This window comes from Cyrtonyx montezumae, unplaced genomic scaffold (genome assembly GCF_038088225.1).
Source record: "Cyrtonyx montezumae isolate F1298 unplaced genomic scaffold, pur_monq_1.0 scaffold_130, whole genome shotgun sequence".
In the NCBI taxonomy this organism is placed as follows: Eukaryota; Metazoa; Chordata; class Aves; order Galliformes; family Odontophoridae; genus Cyrtonyx; species Cyrtonyx montezumae.
In genome coordinates, this window is record NW_027071860.1 from 1 (window position 1) to 17,032 (window position 17,032).

General features: G+C 54.9%; 1 protein-coding gene across 1 annotated transcript; it reads left to right on the top strand.

Moving 5' to 3' along the window:
• Positions 1-311: 311 nt before the first annotated feature.
• Positions 312-12,643, top strand: DHX34 (DExH-box helicase 34). The gene is given in 23 exon segments (XM_065731163.1): positions 312-552; positions 555-808; positions 810-962; positions 1,825-2,136; positions 3,005-3,017; positions 3,020-3,247; positions 3,250-3,266; positions 4,420-4,522; positions 4,859-4,885; positions 4,888-4,968; positions 4,971-5,074; positions 5,929-6,103; positions 6,179-6,328; positions 6,331-6,365; positions 6,759-6,860; positions 7,485-7,715; positions 8,382-8,549; positions 8,672-8,783; positions 9,597-9,697; positions 10,185-10,433; positions 11,443-11,619; positions 11,696-11,819; positions 12,395-12,643. Coding segments are annotated over 23 exon segments (3,291 nt in total). The 3' UTR covers positions 12,529-12,643.
• The last annotated feature ends 4,389 nt before the right edge of the window (positions 12,644-17,032 follow it).

Here is a 17,032-nt window from a genome sequence, read left to right on the forward strand (position 1 = left end):
AGCCTTGTGGATCTGGGACCCTTGGGGTCGTGTCCCGTGTGGGGCTGGGAGCCATGTGGGTCTGAAACACGTGGGGCTGGGCCCCATGTGGGGCTGAGACCTTTGTGGGGCTGAGACCCTTGGGGTGGTGACCCATGTGAATCTGGGATCCATGTAGGTCTGGGACCTTTGCAGGTCTGAGCTCCTTGGGGCTGAAAGCTGTGGGCCTGGGAGCCGTGGGGCTGAGCGCTATGGGTCACGCCCGAGTCCTGGACCCGAAGCTGAGCTCCGTGTGGCGCAGCTCAGCCCCATAAGCTTCACCCCACATCACCATGCACTCGGACGACGACGATGGGACCCCCCCCCGTTCCTCCCGGTGGGACTGGCAGTGCCCGCGGACGCGGCGCCGCGTGGAGGAGCTGTACTTCGGCCCCGGGGGTTTCCTGAGCTCCAACCCCGAGGACATCCGCGACTTCTGGGCCTTCTTCGAGCGACTGCGACGCTTCCAGAGCCGAAAACCCGCTCCGGTCCCGACCCCGAGCAGCGCCAGGAAGGACCCGTCGTCATCCCTGGGGCTCCGTCGCAGTACCACGCGCTGCACCGCATCAACCTGGCGCTGCTGGAGCCCCGACCCCGCAGCGATGCCGCAGTGCCCCGCGAGCGCCGCTCCCAACTCTTCTCCGCCCTCCTCCACTATTTGGACTTCTCTCAGAAACGGAGCTTCGCCAAACTGGCCAAGATCCGACGCGACCGCTCTTCTCTGCCCATCGCCCGTTTCCGCGATGCCATCCTGAGCGCCGTGGAGCGGCACCGCGTGGTGGTGGTGGCGGGGGGACACGGGCTGTGGGAAGTCCACGCAGGTGCCGCAGTTCCTGTTGGAAGCCGGGTACAGCGGGCTGGCCTGCACGCAGCCGCGGCGCATCGCCTGCATCGCCCTGGCCAAGCGCGTGGCCTACGAGAGCCTGGGGCAGCACGGGGACCGGGTCTGCGCCCATCGCCTCTTCTCAACACCCCCCCCCCCATCTCCCCCGATTTCCTCCATCCATCCTACCCCCCATTTCTTCCCATCCTACCCCATTCCTCTCAATTCCCTTCCCCTTCCTCCCATTTTCCCCCCCGATTCGCCCCTATTCTTCCTCCTCCTCCCCCCCCCATTTTTCCCCCATCCTCCCTCCATATTTTCCCATTTTCCCTTCCCATCTCTCCCCCATCCTCCCTCCCCCCATTTATTTCCCCCCCAATTTCCCCCCATCCTCCCCCCCAATCTTCCCTCCCCATCCACCTCCCCACCCCATCCTTTCCCTTCATCCTGCCCACATTTCCCCCCCATCCTTCCCCTATTCTCCCTCCCATTCCCCATCTCCCTCCCTTACCCTCCCTCCCCCATCCATCCTCCCCCCATTTCCTCCCATCTCCCCTACCCATCTCCCCACCCCATCCTCCCCCTATTTCCTCCCCCCATTTCCCCCCATCCTCTCCCCATTTTCTCTCCCCATCACCCTCACCTCTCCCCTGATCCTTCCCCCCCATCATTTTCCCCCATCCTCCCTCCATTTTCCCTCCCCATCCCCCTCACCTCTCCCCTGATCCTTCCCCCCATATCATTTCCCCCCATCCTCTCCCCATTTTCCCTCCCCATCCCCCTCACCTCTCCCCTGATCCTTCCCCCCATATAATTTCCCCCCATCCTCCCCCCATTTTCCCTCCCCATCCCCCTCACCTCTCCCCCCTCATCATTTCCCCCCATCCTCTCCCCATTTTCCCTCCTCATCTCCCACTCTCACCCTCCTTTCCCCCATCCTCCCTCTCCCCCCATTGTAACCCCCCCTCTCTCCCCCTCCCCAGGTCTCCTACCAGATCCGCTTCGACTCCACGCGCTCCCCCTCCACCCAAATCCTGTTCCTGACCGAGGGGCTGCTGCTCCGCCAGGCCCAGCGCGACCCGGCGCTGTCCGCGTACCGAGTGCTGATCGCGGATGAGGTCCACGAGCGACACCTCCACGCCGACGTTCTGCTGGGCTTCCTCCGGCGGCTGCTGCCGGCCCGGCCCGACCTGCGCCTGCTGCTCATGTCCGCCACCATCAACATCGAGCTCTTCGCCGAATACTTCGGGGGAGCACCCGTGGTTCAGGTGCCGGGAAGGAGTTACCCCATCTCGGTGAGAATTTGGGGGTTCTGTTGGGGTTTGGTCCCAAATCTGGAGGTGGGATTTGTGGGGCTCGGTGCCGAATGTGGAATTGGGTTCTTTGGGGCTCAGTCCTCATTCTGGAGTTGGGTCTTTGGGGCCCGGTACTGAATCTGGAATCGGGTCTTTGGGGTTCAGTCCCAAATGTGGAATTGGGTCTTTGGGGTTCAGTCCCAAATGTGGAATTGGGTTCTTTGGGGCTCAGTCCTCATTCTGGAGTTGGGTCTTTGGGGCCCGGTACTGAATCTGGAATCGGGTCTTTGGGGTTCAGTCCCAAATGTGGAATTGGGTCTTTGGGTTCAGTCCCAAATGTGGAATTGGGTTCTTTGGGGCTCAGTCCTCATTCTGGAGTTGGGTCTTTGGGGCTCAGTCCTCATTCTGGAGTTGGGTCTTTGGGGCCCGGTACTGAATCTGGAATTGGGTCTTTGGGGTTCAGTCCCAAATGTGGAATTAGGTCTTTGGGGTTCAGTCCCAAATGTGGAATTGGGTCTTTGGGGTTCAGTCCCAAATGTGGAATTGGGTTCTTTGGGGCTCAGTCCTCATTCTGGAGTTGGGTCTTTGGGGCTCAGTCCTGATTGTGGAATTGAGTTCTCTGAGGTTCAATCCCAATCTGGAATTGGATCTTTGGCCCCGATCCCAAATCTGGAATCAAGATTTTGGGGCTGAATCTCATCATCAGAATTGAGGTTTTGGGGTCTGGATCCCACCTTTAGAACTGGAATTTTGGGCTGCATCCCACCTTCAGGATTTAGACGTTCCGGGGCTGAATCTCCAATTCAGTTCCATGGTTCTGGGCTGCCCCCATCCCTCCCACCCCCCTTTCTCCCCTTTCCCACCTCAGGTCATCTACACGCCATTCCAAAGAAGAAGCGGAGGGGGACCCTGGGCCGATCCGAGCGCTTGGACCCCCGCCCCTACGTTCGGGCGCTGGAGTCCATCGACCATCGCTTCCCGGCCGAGGAGCGTGGGGATCTGTTGGTGTTCCTGAGTGGAGTGCAGGAGATCAGCACCGTGATGGACGCGGCCCAGGGCTACGCCGAACGCTCGGGGCGGTGGGTGCTGCTGCCCCTGCACAGCGCTCTGCCCTCGCGGAGCAGGATAAGGTGGGGAAGGAGCAGGGGGTAAAGGGGGGAGATTTGGGGGGAAAAGTGAGGGTTTTGGGGGAAAAAGTGAAAGTTTGGGGGTAAAGGGGGGAGATTTGGGGGGAAAAGTGAGGGTTTGGGGGGACAAAGTGAAAGTTTGGGGGGAAATGAGGGTTTTGGGGGGAAAAGGGGGGAGATTGGGGGAAAAGTGAGGGTTCTGGGGGAAAAAGTGAAAGTTTGGGGGTAAAGGGGGGAGATTTGGGGGGAAAAGTGAGGGTTTTGGGGGAAAAGTGAAAGTTTGGGGGGAAATGAGGGTTTTAGGGGGAAAAGGGGGAGATTTGGGGGAAAAGTGATGGTTCTGGGGGAAAAAGTGAAATTTTGGGGCTAAAGGGGGAGATTTGGGGGAAAAGTGAGGGTTTGGGGGACAAAGTGAAAGTTTGGGGGGAAATGAGGGTTTTGGGGGGGAAAAGGGGGGAGATTTGGGGGAAAAGTGAGGGTTCTGGGGGAAAAGTGAAAGTTTGGGGGTAAAGGGGGGAGATTTGGGGGAAAAGTGAGGGTTTTGGGGGACAAAGTGAAAGTTTGGGGGGAAATGAGGGTTTTGGGGGGAAAAGGGGGAGATTTGGGGGAAAAGTGAGGGTTCTGGGGAAAAGTGAAAGTTTGGGGGTAAAGGGGGGAGATTTGGGGGAAAAGTGAGGGTTTTGGGGACAAAGTGAAAGTTTGGGGGGAAATGAGGGTTTTGGGGGGGAAAAGGGGGGAGATTTGGGGAAAAGTGAGGGTTCTGGGGGAAAAAGTGAAAGTTTGGGGAAAAGGGGGAGATTTGGGGGAAATGAGGGTTTTGGGGGGGAAAAGTGAAATTTTGGGGCTAAAGGGGGAGATTTGGGGGAAAAGTGAGGGTTCTGGGGGAAAAAGTGAAAGTTTGGGGGGATAGGAGGGAGATTTGGGGGAAATGAGTGATGGTTTGGGGGGAAAGGGGGAGATTTTGGGGAAAGGAGGGAGATTTGGTGAGGAAGGGGGTAGATTTAGGGGGGAAAGTGATAATTTGGGGGGTAAGGAATGATGATTTTGATGGGAAAAGTGATATTTTTGGAGAGGAGTGAGTTTGGGGGCAAAAAGGAGTGTGTTTTTGGGGGAGAGCAGTGAGTTCTGGTAACGGTGGCACTCCGGTGCTCCCCAGGTGTTCGACGTTCCCCCTCCCGGTGTCAGGAAGTGCATCCTGGCCACCAACATCGCCGAGACCTCGGTCACCATCGACGGCGTGCGCTTCGTGCTGGACTCCGGTGCGCTGTCCTCCCTCCCCTTCCCCTCCCCTTCCCCTCCCCTTCCCCTCCCCTTCCCCTCCCCTTCCCTCCCCTTCCCCTCCCCTTCCCCTCCCTTCCCCTCCCCTTCCCCTCCCTTCCCCTCCCCTTCCCCTCCCCTTCCCCTCCCCTTCCCCTCCCCTTCCCCTCCCCTTCCCCTCCCCTTCCCCTCCCCTTCCCTCCCCTTCCCCTCCCCTTCCCCTCCCCTTCCCCTCCCCTTCCCCTCCCCTTCCCCTCCCCTTCCCCTCCCCTTCCCCTCCCCTTCCCCTCCCCTTCCCCTCCCCCCTTTTTCTCTCCCCCCAACCACCTCTACCCCAGGTAAGGTGAAGGAGATGAGCTACGACCCCAGTGCAAACTGCAGCGCCTGCAGGAGTTCTGGATCAGCCGCGCCAGCGCCGAGCAGCGCAAAGGCCGCGCCGGGAGGACGGGGCGGGGATCTGCTTCCGCCTCTACTCCGAGTCCGACTTCGAGGCCTTCGCGCCGTACCCGGTGCCGGAGATCCAGCGCGTGGCTCTGGATTCCGTGGTGCTGCAGGTAATGGGTTCTCAGCGATGGCGATGGTTGGGTTGGGGTCTGGGGGAGGTGCGGAGCTCAGTGGTCCTTGGGGGTATTCGGTCATTGCATCGTTCCGCCTCTCTGTCGCCCTTCCTTCCGTCTTCCGCCTCCGTCTTCCCATCCGTCCTCCTTTCCATCCGCCTTCATCCTTCCATCATCCATCTCTTCCTTCCCACTGCCTTCATCTCTGCATCCCTGATCTTCCTTCCCCCCTTCCTTCCCCCTTCCTTCCCCCTTCCTTCCCCCTTCCTTCCCCCTTCCTTCCCCCTTCCTTCCCCTTCCTTCCCCCTTCCTTCCCCCTTCCTTCCCCCTTCCTTCCCCTTCCTTCCCCCTTCCTTCCCCCTTCCTTCCCCCTTCCTTCCCCTTCCTTCCCCTTCCTTCCCCCTTCCTTCCCCCTTCCTTCCCCCTTCCTTCCCCCTTCCTTCCCCCTTCCTTCCCCCTTCCTTCCCCCTTCCTTCCCCCTTCCTTCCCCCTTCCTTCCCCCTTCCTTCCCCTTCCTTCCCCCTTCCTTCCCCCTTCCTTCCCCCTTCCTTCCCCCTTCCTTCCCCCTTCCTTCCCCCTTCCTTCCCCCTTCCTTCCCCTTCCTTCCCCCTTCCTTCCCCCTTCCTTCCCCTTCCTTCCCCTTCCTTCCAACTTTTCCCCTTCCCTCCTCCCTCCCTCCTTCCCTCCCTCCCCCCCTTCACCTTCTTCCTCCCCCAATTCCTTCCCCTTCCCCCCTTCCATTTTTCCACCTCCCACCTCTCCATCCACCCACCCATCCGTCATCCCATTTTCCCCCCATTTTCTCACCTCCCCACCCCCTTTCTCTCTTCCCCCCCCCCCCCCTCCCCAAGCTGAAGAGCATGGGGCTGGGCGACCCCCGCTCCTTCCCCTTCCTGGACCCCCCCTCACCCTCCAGCCTGGAGTCGGCGCTGCGCTACCTGCGCTCTCAGGGCGCTCTGGACGACGACGAAGAGCTGACGCCCATCGGCGCGCTGCTGGCCCAGCTCCCCGTCGACGTGGTCCTGGGTAAGAAACCCCCCTAAACCACCCCCCCCCCCAGACCACCCCCTTTCCCCCCCTGTTTTAACCCTCACCCCGCAGGTAAGATGTTGGTGCTGGGTTCTCTCTTCGATCTGCCCGACCCGACGCTGACGGTGGCTGCGATGCTGAGCGTTCCGTCTCCATTCGTCCGCCTCACGGACCCCGAGCGCGCCGCGGCACGGAGAGTGCTGGAGAGCCCCCACGGGGACCCCTGACGCTGCTCAACGCCTTCAATGAGTGGGTCAAGGTGAAACGGGGGGGGGAAGGGCACATTTTGGGGGGGGAGGGTTAAAAAAACCCTCTATGACCACTGCAGTTTGGTGACGTGGAAACGTCTGAATGGCACCGTCTTTGTGCACTGAATCCGTCCGCTCCAATTGAATCCAACCCCAAAATGACCCTCACCCAACAGGACCCCCCCCTCAAAGGGACCCTACCTCAGCAGGACCCCCCCCAAAAGAACCAGCCCCTTCAATTTTGGGTCGTGGAAGCAGCTGTGTGTCCTCATTTTGGTGCTCTGAAACTGTCCGACCCCAAAACGACCCCCACCTCAACAGGACCCTCCCCCAAAAGGACCCCACGCCAATTTTGGGTCATGGAAACACCCAACCGTCCCCATTTTGGTGCCCCCCCCATCCAGGTGAAGTCGGAGCGTGCTGGCAGTTCGCGGAAGTGGTGCCGGCGGCGCGGGTTGGAGGAGCACCGGCTCTACGAGGCCGCCAACCTGAGGCGCCAGTTCCAGGTGGGTTGTGGGTCCCTTTGGGGGACCCTCAAACCCACCTCACTTTTGCCTTCATCCCACCCCAAATCCCCCAATACCACCCTGATCTCACCCCAAAATCGCTCCAACCCAAACCCACCCCAGAATTGCCCAAAGCTGTCCAGTCTCACCCCAGACCACCCACTCCCACCCCAAAACCACTCAGTCTCACCCCAAAATTTCCCCAAACCACCCAATCTCACTCCAAAACCACCCAGTCTTGCTCCACAATTCACCAAACCCACCCAGTCTCACCCCAGAATGATCCCAAACCCACCCATTTTCACCCCAGAACCACTCAATCCCACCCCAAAATTGCCCAAGCCCACCCAGTCTCACCCCAGAACCGCCCACTTTCACCCCAAAATTGCCCAAAATGGCCCAATCCCCCCCCAAAACCCACCCAATCTCACCCCAGCCTCACCCCAAAATTGCCCCAAACCACCCAGTACCCCCCAAAACCAAACAGTCCCAGCCCAGAATTGCCCCAAACCACCCAATCTCACTCCAGAATTGCCCAGATCACTGAATCCCACCCCAATCCCCCTCATTTTTGCCATCATCCTCCCCCAAACCCACCCCAGTTTCGACCCTCCCCCCTTCCAGGAGCTGCTCCGGGACCACCACCTCGTGGAAGCCCCCTCCAATGACCCCCGGACCCCCACCCAGCGCCGGGAACGCCGCGCTCTGCACCGCCTCTACCGATCCCACAGCAGCACCGCATCGCGACCCCGCAAAGTGCTGCGGCTGCGCCACGGCACCGCTGCATCCTCAGGGGGGGAGGAGGAGGAGGAGGAGGAAGGAGGAGGGTCCCAGGAGCGCGGTGTGGACCTCCAGGTGAGGACTTGAGGAGGGGCTGGGGAGAAATCCTGGCTTTTTGGGTTTGGAGAGTGGGTTGGGGAGAAGTGGTGATTTGGAGACGGTGTTTTGGGGTGAAATCCTGAATCTGGAGTTGGATTTTTTTGGGGTGAAATCCTAAATCTGGAGTTGTGGGTTTGGGATTCAATCCCACCTCAAGATCTGGGGCTGAATCCTTCGTGTAGGATTTGTGGTTTTGGGACCAAATCCCACCTCAGGATTTTGAGGCTCAATCCCACCTCAAGATTTGGGATTTTTGGGCTCAATCCCTTCTTTAGGATTAGTACTTTTGGGGCTCAATCCCACCTCAGTATTTGTATTTTGGGGACCAAATCCTACCTCAAGATTTGGGTTTTGGGATTAAATTTCACTTCGAGATTCGGTGTATTTTGGGCCAAATCTCTTCTGTAGGATTTGTATTTTTGGGACCAAATCCCACCTCGAAATTTGGGTTTTGGGGCTCAATCCCAGCTCAAGATTTGAGTCTGAATTTCTTCTGTCGGATTTGTATTTTTAGGACCAAATCTCACCTCAAGATTTGGGGTTTTTTGGGGGGGGAGCTGAATCCCTTCTGTAGGATCTATGCTTCTGGGGCTCAATCCTGACCTCTGGGCTTCGTTTATTTTTTGGGTTCGATCCCTCCAGGACGTTCAGTTCCAGCTGCGTCACGACGTGGCGGAGCTGCAGGCGGTCTCCAGCTCCATCCTGAGCACATCCCACCTCTCCCTGCTCAAACTGGTGCTGTGTCGGGGGCTGTACCCACAGCTCGCCGTCCCCGACCCCCTCAACGACAGCCGCAAGGACTCCGATCAGGTGCCCCCAACGATCGCTGCCTTTTGGGGTGGGAGGGGAGGATTTCATTTCTCCTCTTCGTCCTCTTAAAACGAAGGGGAGTTATTTTTTTGGGGGGGGGCTGATTTGGCTCTTTTCTGCAGATTTTTCACACCAAGAGCAAGCAGGGCGTCGTGCTTCATCCCACCTGCGTCTTCGCCACCAGCCCTGAGCTGTTGCACGTGCGGGAGCGGACAGAGCACGATGGGACCAAAGGTGGGTGAGCAAAACGTGGGGGTTTGGGGCTGATGCTCGAGATTTATGGGTCACCCGTTGATGATTTGGGGGTTTCCAGGCCATTCGTGTTAGGTGTTTTGGGGTCAACCATTGGCGGATACTTGGGTTTGTGGGTTTTTTTGAGAGCCCATTGATGATTTGGGCTTTTTAGGCTGTTCATTGATGACACTTGGGTTTTCTTGGGTCACTTTTGGGGTTTTCTGGACCCCTCATGGGCAATATTTGGGTATTTTGGATCACCCATTGGTGATACTTGGTTTTTTTGGGCCCCCTTTGATGATTTCAGGGGTTCTTTCAGCCATTCATTGGCGATGTTTGGGTTTTTGGGGGGTCACTCATTGATGATTTTGGGGTTTTCTGGGCCCCTTGTGGGCAATTTTTGGGTATTTTGGGTCACCTGTTGACAGTTTTGTGGGTTTTGGCGTCATCTATTGTGGATACTTGGAGTTTTTTTTGCATCACCCAATGATTATTTTGTTTTTTGGGGGCCACTGATTGGCAATTCCAGGGGGATTGGGTCATCCATTGGTGATATTGTGGGAGTTTGGGGGTCAACTGTTGATGATTTTGTGGGGGTATTTTGGGGGGTCACCACTGGCAATATTTGATTCGCCCATTGGTGATATTGAAGACTGGGTCCTGCATTGCCAATTTTGGGGAGCTTTTGGTCACCCCTTGGGCAACACCTTTATTTTTGGGGGGTCATCTGAAGGCACTATTGGGTTTTTGGGGCCACTGGGCACAGGGAGGGACTGAACCTGGCTGAGATGTCCCCGTGTCCCCTCCCCTCAGAGGATGGGCTGAACTGTCGCCACCAGCTCCTCGCCTTCGTCTCGCTGCTGGAGACCACCAAGCCCTATCTGGTCAACTGCATCCGCGTCCCCGCGCTGCAGGTGGGCTCCCCATATGCTGCACCGCCCTCCTCTTCCTCTCCATCCCCTTTCTCTTCTTCTCCGTCCCCTTATCCTTCTTCTCCTCCCTCTTTTTCTCCATCCCCCTCTTCTCCATTCTCTTCCCTTTCTCCATCATCTCTTCCTCTCCATCCCTTTTGCCTTTCCTTTTCCTCTGCACCTCCTTCTTCCCCTTCCTCTCCTCCTTCCTCTTCTCCTTCTTTTTCCTCTCTATCCCCTTCCTCTCCTCCTTCCTCTTCTCCTTCTTTTTCCTCTCTATCCCCTTCCTCTCCCCTTTCCCCTCTCTCTTTGTCCTCTTCCCCTCTGTCCCTTTCCCCTTTCCCCTCCCCTTTCCACACCCTGTCCTCTCCCTCCATCCTCTTCCTTTTTCCTCTCCTTTCCCCTCCATTCCACACCCCATTCCCCTCCCCCTTTCCCCTCCCAACCCCTCTTCCCCCCATAACCCCTCTCCCTTCCCCCCTACCCCCAGACCCTCCTGCTCTTCTCCCGCTCTCTGGACACCAACGCGGACTGCACGCTGCTGGTGGCGGACCAATGGTTGGAGCTGCTCCTCCCAGACCCCGACTCAGCACTGCGGCTCCTGGGGACCACTCTGCGGCTCCGCACCGCCTGGGAGCGCCTCCTGGATCAGTGCTTGGGGGGCAGCGATGGGGCAGAGCCCGGGGAACGGGACGTGGCCACGCTAAGACGGGGACTGCTGGAATTCCTGCACGAGGAGGTGGGTTTGGGGGGTTGGGGTTAGGGGTTGGTTGAATTCTGTGGGGTTGAGTTGGGGTTGGTTGGGTTTTTGGTGGGTTTGGTTAGGGATTTTGGTTGGGTTTTAGTGGGGTTTGATGAGGTCAGTGGGGTTGAGTTGGGTTGGTGATTGGTCAGGGTTTGGTGGGGTTTTGGTGGGTCTGTGGGATTAGGTCAGGGGTTGGTGGGGTTTGGTTGGGGATTTGGTTGGGTTTTAGTGGGGATTGATGAGTTCAGTGGGGTTGCGTTGAGTTGAGTTGGGGGTTGCTTGGGTTTTGGGGGCATTTATTGGGATTTGGTTGGGTTTGGGGGGGTTTTATTGAGTTGGGGTGGGGTTGGGTTGAGGTTTTGATGGATTTGGCTGAGGATTGTTGGATTTTGTGGGGTTTAGTTGGGTTTTGTTGGGTTGGATTGGAGATTGGTTGGGTTTTTGGGGTGTTTATTGGGATTTTGGTTGGGGTTTTATTGGGGTTTGGTTGGGTTTGTGGGGTTTTGGTGAATATTGTTGGAGTTTTATTGGGGTTTTTTGGGTTTTGTGGGGTTTGCTTTGTTGGGTCATGTTGTTTTGGGTGGTTTCATGGCATGAAAATGGGGATGTTTTGGTCTTTCAAAGGCACAAAATTGGGGCAGATATAGTGTTTTAATGACACAAAATCAGGGATGTGTTGGTGCTGTCCAACAGAACTTGGACAAACAGGACAGAATCCCATTACAAGAGGGACACAGCCATACTGGGAGGTGTCCTGTAGGCTGGAAACCAGTACAGGGAAGATAAGAGCTCACTGGAAGCCCAGTGTAGAGCCAGTGAGGTGACACTGGGTCTGCAGAACCCTTCCCTGGAGATTAAATTCGGGAGATCCCATCAGTCTTCAATGAGGATGGATCCCAGTGTGGGGAATGTTCCCCCTTGGAGACAGATCCCATCCGTGGAGCGTGACGTTGGGTTGGAGGAGGACTTGGGGTGACCCCACCCCACGTTTCCCCCCCGCCAGGTGCCGTACCGCCTTCGCCAGCTGACGGCTCTGCAGCAGCGCTCGCTCTACGTCGGTCCCCAAACGGTGACAGCGTTGCCACAGCTCCCGGGGCTCTTCCAGGGGATGGAGATGAAACCCCACGAAACGAAGGGTGGTCACTGTGTGACTGAATTCCTCACCTACAACTGCTTGGCGGTGAGTGGCACGTCCCTCGCGCCGTCCCGGTCCCGTTGTCACCCGTCACCTCCTCGTGTCCCCGTGTCCCCCGCAGACAGATGCGGACCTCTACAGCGATTGTCTCCGAAGCTTCTGGACGTGTCCCCACTGTGGGATCCACGCGCCCTTCACCCCCATGGAGCGTATCTGCCACGAGAACGAGTGTCGGCCACCAGAGGGTGGGTCCTTGGGGTGGGGATGTGGGGGGTCCATGGGGACAATGTCATGGGTTCTATAGGGATGGGGGTCCTGGGATCTAGGGGGCAGGGGTGTTGAGTTTTGGGGGCAGGGGTGCTGGGTTCTGGTGGGACAGAGGTCCTAGGTCCTGTGGGAACAATGTCCTGTGTTCTATGAGGATGGTGGTCCTGGGTTCTGTAGGAATGGGGGTCCTAGGTCCTGCTGGGACAATGTCCTGGGTACTGTAGGGACGGGGGTCCTTGGTTCTGTGGAGGAAAAGAGTTTTGGGGTTGGGTATGGAGTAAAAGAGTTTGGGGGTAAATCCAGAAGAAAAGGGTTTGGGGTCACTGTAGGAAAAAGGGTCTTGAGAGGATGGGAGAAGGAAGTGGTTTTGGGGTTGGGGAAAAAATGCGTTTGGGGAGTTGGTCTTGGGAAAAAGGGTTTTGGGGGCTGGTGATGGGGAAGAAAGGGTTTTGGTGTTGGTTATGGGAGAAGAAAAGGGGATTTGGGGATTGATGATGGGGGAAACGGGCATGGGCTGGAGGTAGGAGGGTATGATCCCCCTCTTTCCTTGCAGATCCCCCAGAAGAGGAGCCCCAGAGCTGCCCCCAGACCTCGGCCCTCCATCGGCTGTACCACTGCGATGTGTGCCAGCAGGATTTCTCCTTCACCCCCACCGAGATCCTCCGGCACCGGCGGCAGCACCTCTAACGGGAGAAATCCCAAAGGGATTTGGGATACCCCGTACGTCATGTGGGGAGGGAATGGGGTTTCTTTGTGGGATTTTGAGGGGGAAAGGTGGAAATAAACGGGATTTTGGAGCAAGAGCGCAGCACATTGGGTTACTGTTCTACCACCGCTGCGGGAGATAGAGAATTCATTAAAAAGCCCAAAAGACCCCAAAATCAAGACCTGTTGTCCCCCATACTGCAATGTCACCAAGGGGGGACCCAAAAAAATACAGTATAGCCTAAGGAGGGGCCCCCAAAAAGACCCCAAATCATTGAAAGTTGACTTCAAATATGCAACGTTGGCAGTGGTCAACCCCAAAACATCGATATCGCCAACTGTGACCCAAAATTGTCATTGGGTGACCCATCAGGTGACCAGAAAATCCCAAATCACGTAAGGGTGACCACGGAACCCCAATATTGTCATTGGATGACCCAGAAAACCCCAAAATCAGCCATAGTTGACCCCAAAACTCCAACATTGTCTACAGGTAACCCCAAATCTCCAATATTAGGAATGAGTGACCCCCAAAACTCCACTATTTCCATTGGATGACCCAAGAAATCCCCAATATTGACAATGAATTATGCAAAAAATCCCCAAATCATCAACAGATGACCCAGAAACCAAAATCTTGTCACTGGATGACCCAAAAAACCCAATGATCAGCCACAGTTGACCCCAAAACTCCAACCTCTTCTTCAGATGACCCCAAACCTCTTAACTGGTTGTTATCAGCCACCACCATGGGTCATTAGCGTGGCACGGGGGGGGCAGGGTGTGTGCCCTAATTAAGCTCATTTACTGCTATTTTTTAGCGCCACAGCCGCAAGAATCCTCAACATTGAATGATGTCATGATGATGGTTGGGTAACGATCTACTGTGAGAACAAAATGCATTGGGGTTTTAATTAGAATTGTTCTAATTGGGCAAAATTAACTGCCGCCAGAGCCAGGTTCACTTTGCTGTTTGCAAAATGGGGGGGAAATGGAGAATTTGGGTTATTTTCCTTTACAAATCCATTTTTTCCCTTCTTTTGGGGATCTCTCTCCTTCCATCATTCCTTTTCTTGTTGGAATTAATTTACCTGCAATTAATTAGTGTCCAGGTGCAAGTCATTCCCACCTGGCCCCCAGAGGTTTAAGATAAGATGCTTAATAGTAAATTCTGGGGGAGGGGAAATGCAAATTTTTGGCTCCTCCTCCACTGCTCCCACTGCACCGCCATTATTTGGTGTTTTCTTTTGGCGTTGCCAACCCAAACTTTGCTGAATGTCTTTGATTTATCCTCATTTTTTCGAGTCATAAAGGGGAAGGGGGGGGGTTCCCTGTTGCCATGACAACAGGGTGGGAAGGGAGATGCTGTTGCTGTGGCAACAAGCATCGCAGGAGTGGCGGGGGTGCATTTTGCTTTCTTTGCACTTCCCTACCCCACAGAGCAACCCATAGGGCACCCAGCGGCCCTTTAGAGCAACCATGGGTCCAGTACAGGTTTCAGAGGCCCTATAAGGGCCATAAGGACCTCCCAGGGGCCCCACGGACTATCCAAGGGCCCTATATGGCACCCAAAGCCCAAATAGAACACTCAGGGTCCCCACAGAGAACTTTAGGGCCTCATAGGGCACTCAAAGACCCTATAGAGTCCCCAAGGGTCCTATAGAGCACTCAAGGACCTTAGAGACCGCTCAGGGGCCGTCTGGAGCACCCAAGGGACCTATAGAGCCTCCAGGGGGGGCCCTGTGGAGCACTCAAGAAACCCTATAGAGACTCCAAGGGTCCTGTAGGGCACTCAGAGGCCTTATAGAGCAGCCAAGGGCCCCATACGGCCACCAAAACATTTTAATCGTAATCTGTGGAATTCATAAAATAATTTAAAAATACAAAACGCCATCATAAAGGTAAATAACAAATCATTTCGAAAACAAAACCCCAAATAACCCAAACCGCCCCTTTTTGGTCCCAAATTTGTCCCCCCTCAAACCCCTCATCAGGAATTCCCCTTATCCCCCCCGCTCCCCCCCAGTGGTGGCAGCACTTCGTTAACCTGAGCATGAAAACGAGCAGCTCTGCCCACTGCTGCCAAAGCTGTTCTCTCCCACAGTGACACAGCACAGCTGTCCCCAGAAAGGATCTGGGGGATGAGGAGGGGCCAGGAGGGGGTCATCAGGAATAGGGTTTGTCATTAATTTGACAAGGGAGTGTGAAAAGTGGCACTGTCCGACTTCATTAGCATGGCCCCAACCCCTAATTGGGGGAGGGGATCCGGCACCTTAGGGCTCGTCAGCGCACGTTGATTAATTGGGATTAAGGACAGGGATGGCTTGAGAGTTTCCTTCTCATTTTAAGGCAAAAAAGGAATTGTTCAGCAGTGATGCCTCTTTGCTTCCTCGGTTTGGGGGGCAAAAAGAGCCAAAAATGGGGGCAGCCCCTGAAAACCCAATACCTTGTTCCTCCAGATCCCAACGTTTCGTTCCCCAGAACTCAATGGATCTTTCCCCCAAAAAACAGTGATTTGTGCCCCCCAAAAAACCATAGATAATTCTGAACCCAATGAATCATTCTTCAAAACTCAGAGTTTTGTTCCCCAAAAACTCAGTGCATCATTCCACAGAACCCAAAGGTTCATTCCCCCAAAGCAGCGGATAATTCTAAATTCAATGGATTCTTCCCCAAAACCCTTCATTCCCCAAAACCCAAGGGATCGTTTCCCCCCCCTCAAAAATACCAAAAACATTTTGTTCTTTTGAACCCAATGTTTCCCTAAATCCAATGCTTTGTTCTCCAAGAACCCAAAGAGTCATTCCCAAAAACCCAACACTTCATTCCTCAATCAATCTCTCTTCTGCGTTACCAACGTATTTGGGACTTTTTCTCATTTATGTCACAAAATGCCCCAAAACTTCCGTTTCCTTTACTCATTTCCAACAGATATGGGGACGTTTTCCCCCTGATGGCACAAATATCATTCCCTCATTAACATCAAAATTAAGAGTTTTCCCTCATCCCAAATAAGGGGAATAATTTTCCTTTCTTTCCCGAAAGCGAAATCATTTCCTTTCTTTGAGGTATTCCCATTCCCATGGGAACACCACAGATTTCTCATCCCAGAGCACTCTCCATCCCCTTCTGATGATTATTTGTGAGTTTTCTGCTTAATTTCACCTTTTTACGCCATTTTTCTTTCTGATTTTTCTCCTCTCCGTAGTTTCTACGCTCGCCGCTTTGCATAAACTGCTATTACCAACTATTATCCAGATTAAGCTGCAGCAATTAGGCTAAAAATACGAGATGATCCCAGCTCTGATGATAAAGGAGCAAAGGAAATATCTCCGGGGCATCCATTGCGTGAAAGGAAATCTTTGCCACTCTTCCAACTCGTGCCTGTAATTAAGCCAAAAGGGGAAAGCCGTCATCTGTCGCTCTCTCTGTTAAATCGTCTCCTTAATTAAGTCCGTTTGAAAGTGAAACAGTTATGAACATCCTGGAGGAAATGCTTGGGTGTCTCCACCGTTTTTAGGGTGGAAAAAAATAGCACAGAAGTTCTTTCAGATGTTTTGTTTGAATGTATGTTTTTAGGTCCGGTCCTCATTTCTGAGGGGTGAAGAGCAGAGAAGGAAATGTGAAGAGAGAGAAGGGCTGAGTTGTGGTCCTCCATCTCCTTGGAGGCACAAAAACTGGAATGGTTGGGTTGGAAAAGGCTCTAAAGATCATAGGACCGAGGGGTCCTACAACAGTTGAGGTGGTAGAGTCCCTAATGATCATAGAACCATGGGATCCTACAACGGTTGTGTTGGGAGAGTCCCTAGTGATCATAAAACCATAAGATCCTACAGCAGTTGAGCTGGAGGGACCTTAAAGATCACAGAACCACAGGATTATACAATGGTTGGGTTGGAAGAGGCCTTTGAGACTATAAAACCATGAAATCCCACAGTGGTTGGGTTGGGATAGGCCCTAAAGGTCATAAAGTTATGGAATCCTTGAAGGGTTGAGTTGAACATCATCTTGACATCACAGAACCATGGGATCTTCCATGGTTGTGTTGGAGGGACCCTAAAGATCCCCAACCTGCATGATCCTACAGCGATTGGTGGGAGGGACCTGAAAGATCATCATCTCCTTCCAACCCCCCAAAATTCTGATTATAACAGGAAAACAAAACGATTCATCTCGCTTCCGGCCCAGACCGGCGGTATTTCTCCCCTCAGCACAGGAGATCTCTCGAGTTCGCCTTCACGGATCTCACACGGCCTTAATGAGGACGTGGAATTAATGGATTAATGGAGGCAGCACTGCTCATCAACGTGATGTGTGACATCGGTGTGACACAGGCAGTCCCCCCCCAACCCCACATTGCTCCAACCTCGGTTTGGTGGTCCTGCAGAGCTCATGCAGAGAAATACATGTGTTGGTGAGCACAGAATGTCCGTAGATTCCATTCCCTCTCCCCAATCCCTCATCCCAGTTCCATTCCCCAATTCCT